Source organism: Lates calcarifer, linkage group LG10 (genome assembly GCF_001640805.2).
Source record: "Lates calcarifer isolate ASB-BC8 linkage group LG10, TLL_Latcal_v3, whole genome shotgun sequence".
Lineage (NCBI taxonomy): Eukaryota > Metazoa > Chordata > Actinopteri > Centropomidae > Lates > Lates calcarifer.
Genome location: NC_066842.1, coordinates 1,347,726 through 1,365,758, shown reverse-complemented (window position 1 = coordinate 1,365,758; position 18,033 = coordinate 1,347,726). Strand labels below are relative to the sequence as shown.

General features: G+C 41.7%; 2 protein-coding genes and 1 long non-coding RNA gene across 4 annotated transcripts; 1 reads left to right on the top strand and 2 right to left on the bottom strand.

Annotated features, from left to right (window-relative positions):
• Positions 1–1,780: 1,780 nt before the first annotated feature.
• LOC108902791 (troponin I, fast skeletal muscle-like) lies at positions 1,781–6,357 on the bottom strand. Its single transcript, XM_018704789.2, is given in 8 exon segments — positions 1,781–1,997; positions 1,999–2,034; positions 2,187–2,363; positions 2,609–2,698; positions 3,622–3,750; positions 4,055–4,091; positions 4,378–4,410; positions 6,099–6,357. Coding segments are annotated over 7 exon segments (537 nt in total). The 5' UTR covers positions 4,386–4,410; positions 6,099–6,357; the 3' UTR covers positions 1,781–1,937.
• Positions 6,358–11,767: 5,410 nt separating this feature from the next.
• Positions 11,768–16,864, bottom strand: LOC108902824 (uncharacterized). 2 transcript variants are annotated; one of them, XM_051073122.1, is made up of 5 exons: positions 16,769–16,864; positions 15,191–15,291; positions 15,009–15,089; positions 13,677–13,861; positions 11,768–13,390 (listed from the first exon to the last, which is right to left on the bottom strand). In XM_051073122.1, exons 2-5 carry the CDS (start codon positions 15,279–15,281, stop codon positions 12,509–12,511), a joined length of 1,239 nt encoding a protein of 412 aa, XP_050929079.1. In that variant the 5' UTR covers positions 15,282–15,291; positions 16,769–16,864; the 3' UTR covers positions 11,768–12,508. The 2 variants fall into 2 exon arrangements, with proteins under 2 accessions (XP_050929079.1, XP_050929078.1); XM_051073121.1 differs by lacking the exon at positions 16,769–16,864 and having other exon boundaries at positions 15,191–16,572.
• Positions 15,498–17,211, top strand: LOC127142839 (uncharacterized). The gene is made up of 3 exons (XR_007813918.1): positions 15,498–15,625; positions 16,919–17,070; positions 17,150–17,211. It is a non-coding gene; the product is annotated as an uncharacterized LOC127142839 (long non-coding RNA).
• The last annotated feature ends 822 nt before the right edge of the window (positions 17,212–18,033 follow it).

The following is an 18,033-nucleotide window of genomic DNA, read 5'->3' as shown; positions in this document are numbered from 1 at the left end:
ATATTTTCATATTGTAGTTCAGGTTTAGAGCTTTGTAAATTCTGCAGTAAATATGTAATCAATTGATCGACTTTGTATAAATTCAGTCCAGTTTTTCATCCTAAAGCTTTGGCAGTTGATCCTAATTAAGAGAATTCATGTGATAGTAGAAATACAAGGCAGTTGGAAGTTGTTTGGAATTCGCATGTCAGTGTATTTTTACAAACTGTTGTTTTTGTTATGACCGCTTTCACACAGAACGCAAATAATACATGGTGAAAAGCAATTAATTTTTTTCAGAAGGTGGTCAACTTTTCAGTGCTTTCTTTCTGCATCTGGCCATGGTGGAGCTTCAGCTCCTGTATATTCATTTCATGTTCTGTATTCTCATCGCGCTGTATGTGAAAAGACCTTCAGGTGCATGCACTTGGTGTGGTGTTTGTGGGTTCTGTTTTACAATAAAAAATAAGTAATAAAACATCATTCCGGACCATTGTTATTATCATATCTGTCTACAAAAGCTAGATAAGAAAATAAACAACAAAAAACAGCTTAAAGACAAAACTGGATAAAGAAGATCACTGGGCACCAACTACAATCATCTGATCTGGGAAAAGTCATTTAGTTTGTTTTGATGCTCTACACAGTTTTACATTAATCTGGCTGATAATGGCTTGGATGCTGCACCTAAGCTTTATAATGGCAGAGAAAACCCTGACACGACTTTGTCCACCATTGTTTAAGCATTACTTGATTGTGACTGTAAATACTGGCCAGATTTATGGCAGTGTTTAATGATGTACAGTAAACCTTTAACAGTGTCAGAAAAACCAATAACCTAAAATTTAATGTTGCCTGATGTAGATTGTGGTAATGTATTTGGATTACTGATTGTGCCTTTAATGAAAAAGACTTATGGAAGTTGAACTCACAGTGAACTGTTGTAGCCAAGTGGATTTATAGGAGAGTTCAGCTCAACACCTGAAATGTAAAAACAAAACTGTAAGACAAAACACATAGTTTCATATTAAACTCAATTATACAAGCTATAAATGAAACATTTCTGAAGTTTAATGAAGGACAAAAGGTTAAAATCAACCAAAACTAGGATTTAAAGACTTCACTTACCTCATGTCTGAGTGAAATGGAGAAATTCTTCTCAGTGAGGAAGAAAATTGATGTCTACGCATCTGATACTAAAAGTCTCCATTATATATGAAATTTATTGGGGCTCGTGTGTCTCTCTGTCTCGCACCATAAAATGACACCTCCCAATGAGGATGTGTTGAAGATGACACCTCTTGCTTTGAGTTTTACTCCTGGGTCAGTCTGACACCTTCAGAAGCTTTACACGTCATAAAAACAGCAACAACCAAGACACAAGACTCAGTCTGTGGTCTCACTGCTGGATTATGTTCACTGCTTTTTAACTCCCACAGTGTAAACAACAAAAGCCACATCCATTCATTTCTATCCACCTGCTGCATGGATGGAAACAGAGTCAATTCAAGAGGCTCAGGTTCAGAGGCTGTATGAAGTGACTGAGAATGTTTCTTGTTTGAAGACACAAAGTTATAAGACACAAAATGACCACGAAGACGTCATTCTGAAATTCATGACTTGGATTGTTTGAATATCTCCTATTATTTAGAGGATTTCTTTTATACTGTGACTAATTAAAATGGCAAAGGGTCCAGCCTGAGATTTTCCCTCTCTGGAGCTTTCTACGTATTAAGGAAACCTGTGTTTCACTCGTATGTTTTAACACAATTTCTACAACAAAACCAAGTAATCATCAGGAAACCGTTTCCTCAGCAGGTGCTGCTGGTTTATTCAAAGTTTCTACAGTTCACAGATTGGTTCAAAGAATTAATTTGTTCTATCTAAATGGTAGATTAGGTCAAAACTAGTCAATGGAAAACTGAGCCTATGAATTGTTTGTTTGTTAAGACACAGATTTAAGCCTCGGCCTCAAACATCTTCTTCCTCCCGTCCATACCAGATTTGTCTTCAATGTTTCTTACGCCAGTCACCGACGTCACGCAGTTCCTTATCCTGAAACAGAAGGACGAATAATAACTGCTCTGATAATTTACTGATCTTTGACTGCACCTACCTGATACGAGCCTTGATAAAGAGCTGCTGAAATCAGAGGTAGGTTTAGACTACCTGCTGCCTCTGTCAAGAAACAGAGTCCAGTTCCTCACCTCCTCTTTCACCTCCTTCTTGACCTGCTTCAGGTTGGCCCTCAGGTCCAGGTTCACTGTATGTTTGGAGCCCAGCAGGGCTTTCAGCATGGCGTCAGCAGACATACGTACTTTCCTCAGGACGGGCTTCTTGAATTTGCCCATCAGGTCCTGAACTTTGATCTTCAGGTCGTCAATCTGGAAGGTGAAGATGATACAGAAGCCTCATTGGACACGGGTGAAAATTAAGTCAGCCTACTACTGAACACTTGATGGGAAATAATCAGGAAAGTGATAATTAACCACCTTTTACAGCTTGGCAGCAAATATCTACACTGAATACCAAATATTACAGGTTTGTAGTCTTGTTTCTTGCAGAGGACGAGTTTATGGCGACTGAACAACTGAAGAGTTCTGGAGCTGAAGTACTTGATTTAATCTACCTCCTTGTTGGACTTGCTGACTTTCATCTCCAGGTCGTATCTCTCCTCGTCAATCACATCGATCTTGTGGTGGATCTCCCTGCACAGCTCCTGAACACAAACATCAGCGACATGTCATGAGGCCAGAACACGGTTAGTTAGGTTTATTATCCTTTTGAAAGTTCTCTTTGTGGGAACTGCCAGACAAACACCAGTCCACCAAGATGGTGTCTTACACCTCCCTCCTGACAATTACAACTCGTATTCACCATAAAGACAGTGTGATACATCGCTGAGAACTGCCTGCACTTTCCTCGCCACTGTGGACTCACAAAGCAGTGTCATACTGTGTTATTGATGACCTGCAATCTTACTGAGTTTGTTATTAACTACAGACAATGAAAAATACCAAGCAGTAAAGCAGAAAGTTGCAATACTCTCCACAAATCAATGATAAAAGAGAATCATGATACATCTGTCCACTCCAAACTGTCGACACTTCTGCATTAAGGTTGTAATCCTTTCCTGTAAATGACACTTGTGTTTGAGTCACACAACAATTTTGTGACAGTTACTGTCCCTTGATGTTTATATTCATTCACACCTTCAACACAGTCAGCAAATGATAGCTACTTGTTAGTGTTTCCTTCTGCTGGCTCTGAAATGAAAATTTTTTTTCCTGAGTTTTCTTGGTGTTCAGCTGAAAACTAGCATGACGCCAGTTTACAAACTCGTCCACACATTCTCAATACTTTGTTCTTACTGGTTATTCGTTTACAGACATATAATGCTAGAGAGTTAAATTCTTAAATTATTTTTCATACTTTTAAAACAAACAGTGCACTTGTACAGAGATAATGATCATAATTGTCTATAGTCACAATATGATCTCAGCTGAAATTTGCTTTCATGGCATGAACCCTGTGTCATGTATCACACTTGATCTATGAGCTAAACGAGCATTACAGGACAGATGGTATTACATTCATCCTCAGAGTGTTTTTTAATGTATTGTTGTTGATTTTTTGACGAACCAGCAGCTCCTGCATGCTCCTGGGCATAGAGAGAGGAGGGCAGCTCTCAGCCATGTATCTAATCCTCTCCTGCTCTCGCTCCTTCTCCTCCTCCTCCAGCAAACCTTTGGCGATCGACAGCATCAAACTCTGTTGGAGAAACAGCTGGATTTCAGAGTTTTGTTCTTATAGTGTGTGATGTGTAGAGAGAAGACCAACACAGCCACACCACACACTAACAGATTCACCACCAACAACCAGAGTCTGGACTCTCAAAACTCAAAATCTCACACAGTCAAACGAGAAAATCTGACAATTATCTTGTAGTGTGTACCTCACTTTAGACAAATCTGAATTGATTTCTGGTGGCAGTCGCTAAGAACAAATCTTTTGCTTTTGTTATTAACTTTGTTTTATTTAACACAATAAAATAAGCTTGAAGGAGCCTTTTTACCTTTAGATGATGCTTGCGACTTGAAGACATCTTTTTCCTGAGGAGAAAACAAAAATTTGTCATCATGGTGTTGTGATTAATTTAAATTATCTTGTATCTTGCAAGTCAACTAGACTCTAAAAAACTCTTACTGGAAACAATCCTTAAAAGTTTATGAAGGTTTTAAGACTCAATAATGGGATCAAATCTAAATGGGACGATTTTGTGGCGAGACCAATATTTGCATAAACACCTCTACAATAAGGAAAATCCTGTGTTAAATGCCTGTTAAAGGTGCAAAATCTAATGAACTTGAGAATATAAATGAAACCAGATTTACTTACTCTGACATGTTGGCGATTGTTTGGCTTCAAACCCTACAGAAAAACAGAATTTTCCATTTCGAAAGAATGAAAGGTCAAGACACACAGACGAATGCACAGATGAATGAGTTGCTATTTATTAGGGAAAAGTCATTAACTGGGGGGTGAAGGTGGGGTCAGTCTGACTGGAATGTTTTCTGTCCTGTCTCCAAATAATAACTCCACTAAGAAGAAACATGACACTGACTCGAGCGTCGGTGATCCACCCGCCTCAAGGAAAAACCTCCTGTCTAAATTAAGGCAAGGATCTGGGGTCCAGTTCTCCCCCCCTGGGCATCACTGTCATGAAAGGTCTGTCTTCTGGAGGATTATCAGGAAACACCTGATACCTCCTCTGTTGGTTCGAACATCTCAGACGTGACCAAGACTTTAGCCATCTTCTCTTAAAATAGAGATGGTGCAGAATCCAGATCAACAAACAGAAAACAGAAAACCAGAAAGACGTCACAAACAACTTTTAGCTTTTAATACTTGTGTATAGAGTTTTTTGGTGCCAGTCCCAAAGTCCAATCCAGCATTTCTTTTACAACACTGTAAATCTGGAATAACCAGTCCAACAGTTCCAGTCCATCAAAAAGTTACAGAGTCAAGACCAATCCCGAACCAATAAAAAACCCATCAGCTAGATAGATATTCACTAAAATAATTTGTCGTAAAAAGAAGATAATTCACTCCCTAAAAAAAAAAACATTTCATTGAACAGTTGATACTGATTAATGTGTTTTAGTTGTTCTACTTCTTCTAGACTGTTACTATTAAACTCTATCACACTTCATTTTGGATTTAGAGATCATAATTTGTCATTTTAAATATGAAACAATTTCACATGTAAAACTTTGTTTTACGGGCTCATTTCTATAATTGGTCACATCATTACAATAAACCAAAAAAAGATTTTGCTGCTACTAGGACATAAACTTGATTGAAATAATATATTATTAATATAAAACAGAGTATCATTGACATATGGAAATCTTTGTCATACTTCATGAAGTCTGATGGGATGACTGAACTTTGCCTTATCATCCAGCAAATATCAGCCAGGATCAGTTGTTAATTTGATGACCACAGCAGATACAACAGCCAAAACATCCAGAAATTAATTTTTTTTTTTTTTCTGTTGTACCTTGAGACCAGGAGCTCACAGGTACAACCTCATTAAATTTAAATAAAAAATCATTTATGAATCCATTTGTAATCTAAATATAACAGAAAATACTGAAAGTTATGCAGAAACATATCAAAATACACAGCCACACTATGACATTATCAAACATGCAGATTATTGTGAGAATAACTGGATCAGACATGAAGCCAGAGTTCATTTTACTGACTGACACATTGAATCTATTCAGTCTGTGATGACACAGTGATAAACACTGGGACTATCACTTTCCACCTCTTGAGTTCATTTACACCAAGACACCTCATCACACTGCACTTCACACCTGCAGCACCAACTGCTTCACCACAAAATTAACCATATTAACATCCACTAGAACCTCCCCAGTTGACATCAGCACCTTCATCGGTTTAAACATCCAAGACAACACATTTTTCCAAGAAGAAAACAACCAAAACCTGCATCTACTGCACGACAAAAGGACCATAAAAATCGTTCATGTGAACTAAATGTGTACAAATAAATCAGCAGCAGCAGAGAAAAGAAAAAGACCTCTCACCTTTTTGGCCGAAGATGGAAACAGAGCGGAGCGACAGATTTGGGTAGCTGGCTCTGTTTTGGCATTATAAGTTGGTATATATTGCGTGCCCCGAAGGCAAAGGAAACGCCATCTTTCTCCTTATGGAAGTCGATTTTCTCGCAGACCAATGGGCTCACCAGCACCTGAAATATTATATCTGACCTCCTCTCCACTCCCCAATCTCCTCCCTATCTGACCATTATAAATAACACCCCCCAGCTCCCAAGCTTTTAGATTGTTTCATTGATGCATTATTCACCAAACCCCAAGAAAGGAAAGCGTTTACAGATCCTGGAGGTGAAAACTACAGCAGAAATCAACAAGATAATACTGAATAAAAAGAATATGACTATATATAAACACTGGTGGGCTCAGTGTGTATAAATGAAGCTGGCTCTGAGGAGGTTTTTCAGTGGAACAGAAGTGATGAAAGTCGAGGGGGCAGCAGGTGGGGAGGGCAGAGTGGAGTTCCAAGACAGCCACTTAAGACTTGCTAAATGAACGTTATTAAGAAGCTGTTAACAGGAGATGGATAGAAACAGAGGGAGAAGGAGAAGGAGGGAGAAACAGCCGAGGGAAAACTCTCTGGACTAGGATCTCTCAGGATTTCCTAGATCTGAATCTGTAATATAATAATAATCTGTAATCGGTTCGCAGCATAAAAACAAAGACATGTTGAGCATTGCTGTTGACTTCCATTGAAACACTGAGGGAGTTTTTGTTTGATGTAGAGTTAAAAGAGAGATAGATAGATTTTGTCATATGAAAAAAACTGAGAAAATATGCTGACTCTGCTGAATATTTTAGAGAGGTGGACAAGGGGCAAACTGAGCAAAGAGGCCAGTGCTCAGGTTTACCTGGTGGCCTTCGTTTACATATTCCACTTCCTGTGCTCCAGGTGTTGCGGTTCGCAGATTCGTCATCTTCATGAATAGTTGGCATCTGTGAAGTGAGACGAGATGTGGAAAATCTCACTGAAAACTATTAATCAAATAAAGGTGAAACAGGGAGAATAAACCGCACGTGTGCGAACTGCAGATTCTGCTACAACCTCCAGAAGTAAGAAGCTAATGTCTCAACGTCTCCACCACTAAGCTTCCAACTGGTCATTTCTACAGGAAAAATAAAATATATGTACATTTGGGGGAAAAAAAAAACATATTTCCATTTCATTTTTGACCGTTTACCACGCCACCAACATCTGACGGAGACCGCCACATGTAGCTACATTGTTAGCATGCTAACACCGAACGGCGACATAGCAATATATTTGTTATTACCCGACTTCCGCGCGCCTAGCTCTTACTTGGCGCCTCCACGTCCGGCGGTGCAGCTGCCTGTGGACACAGCTGCTATAACGTTGGCAGTCTCCATTTTCTTTACAAATCCCATGAAGTTCGGTGTTAGCAGCGCTTCACGTTCTCAGCTAACAGCTGTTTTTTCCCGCTGCGCACGTCAATGTCACTTCTCTCTCACCGACCAATCACAATCAAGAAGAGGTGGGACTTCCGCTATCAACACTGTAAACAATGGCGGTGAAGATGATGACCCTGACTTTCATTGACAACTAAATATCTAACATTAAAGGGTTACCACGGTCAATATTTGAAAGTAAGAGCATGGAGGGATGTCAGGTGCTTGTCTTTAATTATTATCATTATTATCATGGTTTTTATAAATAGGCATAATATAACAGTTCTGTTAAAAGCTGCCATGAAGAGTTTTTTGCAGCTAGTTTCCTGCTCAGGAGGAAATCCATTAGTGTCAGAGATGTAGGGGAGAGGACACGACCAAATTAAACAGAATGACTGTAACCTAATGAAGTGGATTACAAATTAAAGTGATGACAGAATCAGGGAAGAACTCTACAGCTGTCATTTACCAGATCTGACCAGAGGCTTCTCCACAGTAATGAACACTGAGCCACATCAAACTGACACTGAACTCAAACTATTAGACGAGTTGTTACTCTGCTAATTTTACTGTTTGTAGCAGTTTGTGTAACGCACTAGAAGTATCGATACTTGTACAATTAATCAGGTGACTCGACACCAGAACAACTGTCAAGTACATGTTTTTCTTTAATATTTCAACAGTACAAATTATATCTGACTTAAGAAACATGACATGAGAAATACATCGCTTCACATTTCTGAACATCATATTCATTGAGAACATTCGGGGCCACTGAGAAATCACCTGAGAGAACGAGTTAGAAAACCTATTTAGTTTGATATGATGACTTTGACTCGGGGAGCATTTACATCGAGGGATTAAAGCAAAAATATGCCAACACTTTGTCTACTACAGCGGGTGTTAATTAAAACATCCGTTAAGAAATATATAGTCTTCTTCGATCACCACCTGCATCAGTAAAACACCGGGACTGTACACTAATAACTAGCAAATATATTACAGCAAAGATCACTTTACACAAATGTCATGTTCATACTTTTTCATCACTTTTTTTCCCAAAATAAAACATCTAAAAATATTTAACATTTTACAACATACTGAGAGAAGTTAAAGTCATACAAAGTGTGCAAATGTCACCGTACGCTCACGAGACGACTTCAAATGAAGGCACCATACTTTAGTTTCCACTCCCACCACACCGCTCACATCGAGACTGAACTGTGCTGCCGACAGGGTTCATGTTGTTTAAACTCTCCTGTACAACTGATTCTCATTGAAGCTGCCCCGAGATAAAGAAATATCAAAATTTAAGATACAGCAAATAGGAAATACAAAAAAAACAACAATAACAAAACAAAAAGCCCACATGCTGCCCAGATTTGCATGATTTTAACTGTCAGAAAGTTTCGTTGGTGAAATTTTTTTGCTTTATTTTCAGACACTCGTCTTTAGGGTTGCAAAGGGACAGAAAATTTCTAGTAAATTTTCAGAAACTTTCCATGCAAAGTCAAGTTAGGGGAATTTTGGAAATATTCAAAGTTGGAAACATTTCACAGGTATTGATGGGAATATATAGGAATTTAAGGAAATTAAAGGGAATTAACTGGAAATTGTGGGTTTATAAATTGCATTATATACAAACATAAACATTTTGTTTTGTCATAAGAAGACATGCTGCAAACTAATACATTTTTTGACATTTCTGACTTTGTGAGTTTAACTTTAAGTGACTCTTTCATTGAAAAATAAATTAACATGTATGTTGAATAAAATAAACATATTCCTTATGAAAGCATCTGCATTAAATCTGGTTGTTTTAACCAAATTATGCTGATTATGCTCTAAGGTATAGGCTTACCAACAATTTTGCAAATTTCCAGTTTATTCCCGTCAATTCCCATGGAACGTTTCCTACTTTGAAAATTCCCTACTTGTCTTGGCTCAAAGTGTCTCTTTGAAGCTAGTGGATTTACTATAGAGCTGATATATGGTTCATGAGAAAAGAATCTAACATCAGGCTAATAATTTGTGCGAGAGCTGTTTTTATTGATTAAACAGGACACAAACCATTAACCAATCAGAACGGTCCACCAAACTGGACCATTAGCAACCTGTGACTGAAACTGTGTAATTCATCCATTATCTAGCCTAAACCTACTCTAATTTGTATTCAGAGAGGATACTGGAAAAAGATTTGTGTTGAGACAAAGGTCTCGTTTCCACACAGCTCTGTGTTTGTATACGAGTCAACCGCAACTCTGTTCATTACTGACAGAACCTCCCTGTGAAAGTCCTCTGTGTTTTTTTCAGTCTCGAATTTGCCTCGAAAAAAATGGCGGTTTTCAGACAGACCATACACATGGAGCCACAGGAAGCTAACCTAAAAATGAATTAGCTAACTTTTAGACGGCATGTTTAGCTAACAGTGGTAGCATGCTAGCTGTGTAACATACAAAGTGCATGCATAGTGGTTTATGTGTTTTAACAAAATATTTCACAAAAAAAGAGACTGGGTGGCAAAAAAAAGACAAGATTAGCTTCTCTCTCGTGGCTGCAGTGGCGTTTTTATCCATCTCTAAAAAGATGCATTTCCCTGTGTTGAACACTAGAGGGTGTACTGAGAATAATATATGATTTTTTTTTAAACTGTGTGGAAGCAAGGTGTATTGCTTTAGTGGCAGACAAACCAACAAATGTAAACTCAGGCTATCAGGGAATTCAATTAGTGTGAATGTAAACACTTTAATTGAGCCATTACGTTAATCTGGTTTTTCTAACGAGCATGTAAACATGGTAACTGTGAAACTCGTAGCTGTTACGTAAAATAAAAATAATAATTCAATCAATATTAAAATAAAAAAAGGCAATACTTGCATTTGGACAACCATGTGTGTAGTGCAAAAATCATCTCCTGCAGTGTAAACCCTGAATCGCAGTTCAGTGGCACTGGTACACTAATACTGATAATCCACAGAGATGCACATCACCCAGCTTCACTGCATACACTGAAGTTCAAATTCACAAAGCCACAATCTGAGCACCAACCGGAGAGATTTAACCAAACTAACTGTGGCTGAAAATGGGGCTACAAGTCTTCCTCACAGAGGAGAGGTTCAGGCCGTTCATCTTCCGTCACGTACGACCTCAGGAAACACACAAAAAACAGCGTGGAAAGGTCACAAATAACAGAAGCAAGCTCAGGTTTAAAACATGTGCCCATGTGCAAAGTTCCCTCTTGCGATAGAAGCAGATTAATCAGTAATGTAATCCAGTTCAGTGGTGATAGATCCAATGGTGACAAATCACACGTACGTCCTCTGATCTCCAGAGCTTCAGCTTTGATTCAGTTTTTGTTGTTTAGGCCCAGCAGCTACACTGGCTACTAAATTCAAACAACCATCTAACCAGTAAAACAGATTATTTAGGAAGAAAAACAAACCTCCAAACAAATGATGGCCAGAAACCTGCTTCACTGTCAGATCTTCACAGACTGTATCAGACAGATCTGGGTTCACAACTGGAATCAGAAATATCTCTAAAATGCATCTCGAGTGGCCCCTTTCATAGAGGGCATCTTTGAGAGTGAAGACAACAATGGTACTTCAACATTTTACTTTGTTAGCTGCAGGTCGCACCAACCTTAGCTTTAGTAGTTGATGTTACTAATAGTTTTCAGGTGAATTGTCAGTTTCCTTCATCAGAACTGGGACTTGACTTCTCAAATTTCAAAGTTAATCCAGATGTTTGACTTTTCCACACCTTACTCCGTGTTTGCATCAGCCTTAGTGGTTGAGTTATAGTTATTGGGTTTTGGATTATTGTAGAAAATAAACAGTGAGCAGCTAAAGTTTCTGATGCTTCAGGTTTAGTTGATCAGATCATCTTCACAGATGAACACCACTGTTCTGATGTTTGAAGTAAGAAGCTAATGTTAGTCTATAAACCAACTACACCACGGTCACATGACGTCAACGTCTCCACCACTAAGCTTCCAACTGGTCATTTCATTTAGCTCTGAGCTCTTCTACAAAAGCCTTTCTTCTTAGAAAGTTAGTGAGAGTTTGAAAGAGCGTGAGTAGAAACACAACGAGGCTGTAAAGGTGGACTGGTGAGTAGATGGTTTCATGTTAACGTCCCCGACAACCTCTGTAGTCTCATTAGACACTCGTTAGCAACCGCCTTTTTAAGACACGTAAAAGCTTCAACATCAGGAGTGGGATTACTGACCATTTTATGTCGGAGAATAAAACCTGAAAATGTCTGGGCTGGTGTTAAAACCACAGACCTTGTGGAAGGTGGAAGGACAATAACTCGAACACACTTTGAGGTCATACTTTTAAGTTCGACTCATTCAGCCACCTGTCCACTGTTGAAATGTTTGGATTTTCTCACACCTGAGGGGCTAGTTCACAACTGCAGCAACGTACGAACTCTAAAATATCTACATCTAGACTGATGATGGCCTTTCCAACCCTTTTAGACGGATCACCAAACCCTTAGTGCTGCACACAACTCACCGAGATGCATTTTATTTCCCGGTGAGAACGGGACCCCACAGACTAATCTAATGAGTATTTTCCCACTGGAATGACATCAATAATCTCCTGAGATCTCCCGTTAAGAAATAACCCCTGATATAAAACACCACCACGACGGCATGGCACAGAACTGAAGCAGGACAATATCGACTATACAACCAACACTATTACACCATTATACCAAGAAGAAGCTGTTTACATGAGAGCGAAGTCTATTGCGTCTCCTGTTCTGTGATGGAGGGGGCCGGGGGTCACATTTACAGGTGTGAAGAGGAAACACATCAAATTCATAAGTTTTACAACGATAATATCCAGTTGACCAGTCTACAGGGGGAGGTACAGCTGCCCTTGGTTGTTTGTAGGAACATATCGAATACCACAGGAGGAGGGGGGAGTGACGAGAGCCTCGAGCAGCAGCCGAGCATGTTGGGAAAGTCAGGTCCACGCCACTTTGCGTGAGATGGCCTGTTTGAAGCACTCGGGGTCGACGTTGCCCCCAGGTCGCAGCGCCCTCTCCAGGCTCACCAGCACGTTCTGGTGGCACTCCCTGATGTTGACCGGGTACTTGGCCCTCAGCAGCTCGTAGGCGGCGATTAGCCGCATGTTCTGCTTCACCATCAGGTACTGGATGATGCACGTAGGCGCCAGGGAAAACCCGTCCCGGCAGTGGACCAGGACACGCTTCCTCTTCTCTGTGGAGGCGTCGATGCACTCGTTTATGTCCTCAAAGCAGCGCTGCTTCAGGGCCGGGCCGTCGCCCAGGGCGTCCGGCACGTCTCCAATGTCCACTTTGAGGCGGGACCAGCTGTGGCGGGTGCCACGAGAGCAGGTGCAGGGTATGAGGCTGAGGCTGGGCCCCGGATCTCCGGGCACGCTGCTCATGTCAATGATGCTGTCGATGTTGTTACGGCACAGGGTGCGCCCGTTGTATGCCGCGTTCAGGTTGCCAACATAGATGTAGTCCGTCACCTTGGAGATGACGGGTTCTGAGTACTGGAAGTGTTCGGGGCCGCCGGGTTTGGGCTCGGGTGTGTCGGGGCCCCTGGCGCCCGCCGGCCCCGTCGCCGCCCTCCTGCTGTAGTTGCGCAGCTTCTTGGAGCCGGAGCGGGACGGAGGGTTGGAGTCAGACTCGGAGCTGCTGTTCCAGGGCGGAGAGAAGAGAGAGAAGCGGCTGGAGGATTTGCTCTTGTTGAGGATCTCCACCGGACTGGACAGGCCCGAGCTGGACGCCGTGGTGGAGGCGGAGGCGCAGAACAGGGACGCTCGCTCCAGAGAACCGGTGCTGCTGGCGGCTCCTGCGCTGTGGGCCTGCTCCATCTGCAACAAACACACACATCTCACAGCTACTGTTTTACATATCCCTTGATCAACGAAGAAAATTATTATTGAGTCTGATGGTCTTTAAATACCCTCGCCCTGCAGAGTCAGCCTCTCCTAGCTGCAGACCTCAGGTAAATCCTATCCACCTTTCGTAGTATGGGTTAATCAAGAAGTTACACCTGGCGTCACTAAGTTACTCCTGAAGTTACTCTGATAAGCCAGTTACCTCTCTTCGTAGTTCAGGCGTCTGCTGAGGATGCAGCCCTTTCAGTTTGTGACGTACCTGAGCTTTGAGGTTGTTCTTCCACTCCTGCGTCTCCAGAGCTTTGAAGCGTCCGCTGCTGTCGGAGGAGACCGACATGCAGAGGGGCCGGTGGGCTCTGGGGGGGAGCTGGGGGGTGAGGGCCACGGGGACGGGCCTCGCATCGGCGTGATCGCTCCTACTCATCATCAGATTTGGACAGGAGCCTGGGACACAGGACGACACATCAGACCCCCACAAAGACTCATCAGATTTTAGTTACAGTATCTGAATCTGTTTAACTCTGTCGACAAAAAGTCCAAGCTAAAATACACAAAGGGAAACGCCTGTGTTCAGATACCCACACTGAGCAACAATCAATTCCTTCATTTCTTGAGTATTTGCAGCTCTATGCATGGCTCTCCGCTGAGTTCACACAACTCCAGCTGCTGCTCGCTAAATTAGTTTTACACATATCACTATTCTTATCACATATCCTTAATGTGCAACAGTGCCTCTGTCAAACACAGTTTGTCATTGTGAACTGCTCAGTGCTGCTGACAGAGATCCTAAACCTCGTTAGTACACAGTGTTCTCCTCGATTAAAATTTAAATATTCTTGTTTACGTTTAACGTCTTAAAGTGGCCGAGAATGACTGAAACAGCGATACACAGATTCACAACTCAGAAGAATGTGGGACAGGGGTGTAGAGTAGAACTCCTACTGCCTTTACCTGTGTTCACATCTGACGCTGAACTCAACACAAAATGCTCCATAAAAGTTAATACTCTGTGGCTCATAAAGGCACTTTTAAGGTGTCGAAATAAACACTGACGCACATCTCTCTGGACTATCACCCTCACACAACTTCATAGTGAACAACTTCTTATTCTTCCAATAAACAGTCAGTACATATTCTTTATATTCTTGACAATTTCATCTGTTATTGCCAATAATCTGATCTAATTTATTTACATTTAATTATGGACACTTTATATTTATGTCCCTTGTATCACAATTTTTTCTTTTGACTTTTTTATCCTTTGGCAGTAACACACCGAGACAAAGACCTTGTGTGTGTAAACTTACTTAATAGAGATGACTGATTCAGTTTGATTTGGTTTCACTGATTTTCCAGCCTAATCCAGATGGACAGAACAGCAGCATCAGGGTTTTACAAACTGATGTTTAGCTCTGTGACAGATACAATCTGGGGCTTTTCCAACAAATTCCTCATAATTACTCTTTCACACACTCAGTAACTGACAGGCCTCACTTAATAAGACGCTAAGTCTTTGGACAACCTGCACACAACCATGAAAACCATCAGATGCAACAGCATTTTCTAAAGCTGGAAATGATGTTTCACCTACCAGCACATTCTGAGCGGGTGATGGACTGAATCTGCAGTGTGTTCTGGGTTTTCAACAGGCTGTGGAGAGTCCTCACTATACCTGTGGATGAGAGGTCACCTTGCTGTAAACCTGACAGAGCCACACGGCTTCACAGAGAGCTGCTTATGATGATTTACTTCGGGGGGAAACACCGGCCTTACCGATCCTTCCATTCTGCTTGCGGAGCACCTTTTTATCCAGCAGTTTGTGCGCACTCAGGTCTTTGTTGCTCCACTCTTCCTCGGCTTCCATGATCCGCCTCCTGCAGACAGAGGCACAAAAACCCGGCTCAGGCGGCCCGTCATCTTTGCCAAGCCGAGCAACACTTCAGCTCCATGGGACGGACATGACTTCAGCTGCGGGCGGCGTGCACGGACTCTGCTACTAGCATCACCGGCTATGTTAGCCGCTAACAGCAGCCCATTATCTCACTGTGCGGGGGTCATGTTGTTGAGATGATGGTGGTGGTGGTGGTGGTGGTGATGGGGTGGACTAACCGTCTGTTATTTCTGCCCCGACGGAGGAGGCAAAACCGCAGCAAACTAACGCGTGCCCAGCGGAGGACGGAGCTAGCATGACGGCTGAAGTGATTAGCGGTAAAAACGTTAGCGAGCTGAACGTTAGCTCAGCCAGCTAGCCGCCGCTGGTTAGCACAACTACCCGCTGTTCGCTGCTCGTACTCGGCTGCTGCAGCTCGTTACGCGCCAGCAACGACTACAGCCGCATCTTGTGTTTGTCAGCGGCGTCACCACAGGGCCTGAAGTCGGTGACAAACACCGCAAACGTTATCATTTACACGGCGCTTCGGTGACTAGCTGACTGGCTACTGAGCAGCACCGCCAGCCGAGCGGCATCACCACAGAGCGGGGTGTGTTTGTTTACCCTGAGCTGAGCCTCGCAGGTTCGGTAAAAACTTATAACAGTCTCCCATAACCAAACAAATCAGATAATAACTTGGTAAACACATATAACACGTGGATGTAGGTTAAAGCTTGTGAAGAAAGTGTAAAATGTGTCCGTACGCTGAGAGGAAAACTACCTGTAAGGCCAAGCTCCGCGGTAAAAAACACACTAAATAGAGATTGCTCGTTTAAAATACCAGCGTCTCTCACATGGGCGGATATAGTACGTTTCTCAACGAATTCAACTTCAACCGCCTGTAAGGTTAATTCAGAGCACTAAAACTAACGCCACGTCAAATAATGTAGAAAATGTTTGCTATTTTATTAATATTAATAATTAGATGGCAAATATATGAATATTTAGCGAGTGCAAATGATCAAAATAACGAGCTTACTCTCTCCTCGGGCAGATTGTGTTATTTTTTTATCGTAATAAAGCTAAACTGAACGAGTTTCACATCATAATTCTGGTTCATATCTACACCTTTAATGGCAGGTGCATCAGTTTTTAACAAAGCTTTGGTTAGATGAGCCTGTATATCTGCACCGGGGTAAAAGACTGAAGGAGCCACAAACAAACTCAGATCACCTCAGTTTATAGAGACATGAATAAAAACACAACATCCTCACAAATCTAAATAAATGCAAATTAATAACACACACCTAAATCTGAACTGAAACAAGTTCTAACTCCAGTCTGATTTAATGACAAAGTAGAAGAGGAAAAAACAGCTGTAGTGTTAATGTCAGTGAATAAATCATTATTGTCATTCTTTTCTTCAGGAACACAATAAAACAGCTTCACCCTGACTCCATCAGTTTTATGGATCCACTCACCGTGTGTGTGTGTGTGCAGCAGGTTGTTGGTCTGTTTGTCAGCAGCAGCTCAGTCTGAGAACAATTATCAGGCAGCTGCTGATCTGAAGCCTGGTGTGGGGTTTTTTTCTTCTTCTTGTGTTTTAATTGGATGTCCGGGTCTCTCTCCAGGTATCCTGGTAACCCACCGACCAGCTGATGTCACTGCTCTCCATAATGAAGTGTGAGTGTATCTGGCTGCCTTTGTCAATAAAGCAGGCGGGGAAATTCACAGGAGATAAGACCTGACAGCGAAGGCCACGTCTGCCATGATGTGATTCAAAGTGAGTAGGACTAAACGGTTATTATCACAGATCATTACCTCGAATTATCGTCCTTTGACCTTTACTATTTCTTATTTAGTCTCTTTATTTTTAGAAGATCTTCCACACAAAGCGGCTACCCCTAAATTATTCAGCTAAGGAGCAGATTCAGGGTATGTGGGACTAATTCACGTCTTTTAGTTGGTTAATTTGGTTCTGATGGATTATTTTTGCTATTAAAGGCTCTTAAAGGAGTTAAAAACCCTTTCAACATGAATATAATCCATTAAAACCCCCATAAGACAACATTTTGGTTGAGCCCTTGAACGTAGACCTTCAGTTTAAGGGGTACTTTATTTGTTCTCTATCCAGGAAGAACTGCACCCTGCTTTTCACTGGTGGCTGTGAATCTGGAATATCTAATGGTTTTAAGGTCAGGCAGCACAAACCACGTCGTTAAGTGGAGGTAAATCTACAACAGTCATTGAATCTAGTGGGTTGGGTATGAGTTACTGGAAATACAGTTGAAGCAGAACAAACCAGGATCCAGAGCCTACGTCAGGTTTGATCCTGTGTGGACTGAAGCTGTCAGAGTTGTGGGATTATCTAATGAGCCAACTGGGCACGGGCACAGGGGCTAATGCTAATGCTAATGTGCTAAATGACAACAGACACAGAGAGACCACAATGGGGCACAAAACAACAACAAAGAGATAAGTACAGTGTATGAGGGCTGGGGGCCTTTACATGTCTTTGACCTGTTGTAACCGGTTGATGGATGTGAAGATGCAGGTGAAGGTGTAAAGTGAGGTGTTGTGTCAGCGTGGAGCTGCATGGGTGGGTGGGACATTTGCATTTCAAAGAGTCTTCTTTAGCTGTTCACTGAACTGCTGCCTCACAAAAGAGTCCAAGAAAGACGACAGCTTAAGCAACTGTACCAGACTCCATTGACAAAAACAGGAATTTTACTGGGAGCTGCTGGAA

Coding starts and splice junctions, on each gene's coding strand:
- LOC108902824 (XM_051073122.1), bottom strand. CDS start 15,281: ATGGAAGCCGAGGAAGAGTGGAGCAACAAAGACCTGAGTGCGCACAAA. Junction 15,090..15,190: donor CAAGCAGAATGGAAGGATCG/GTAAGGCCGGTG, acceptor TCTCATCCACAG/GTATAGTGAGGACTCTCCAC. Junction 13,391..13,676: donor AGAACAACCTCAAAGCTCAG/GTACGTCACAAA, acceptor TGTTTGTTGCAG/ATGGAGCAGGCCCACAGCGC.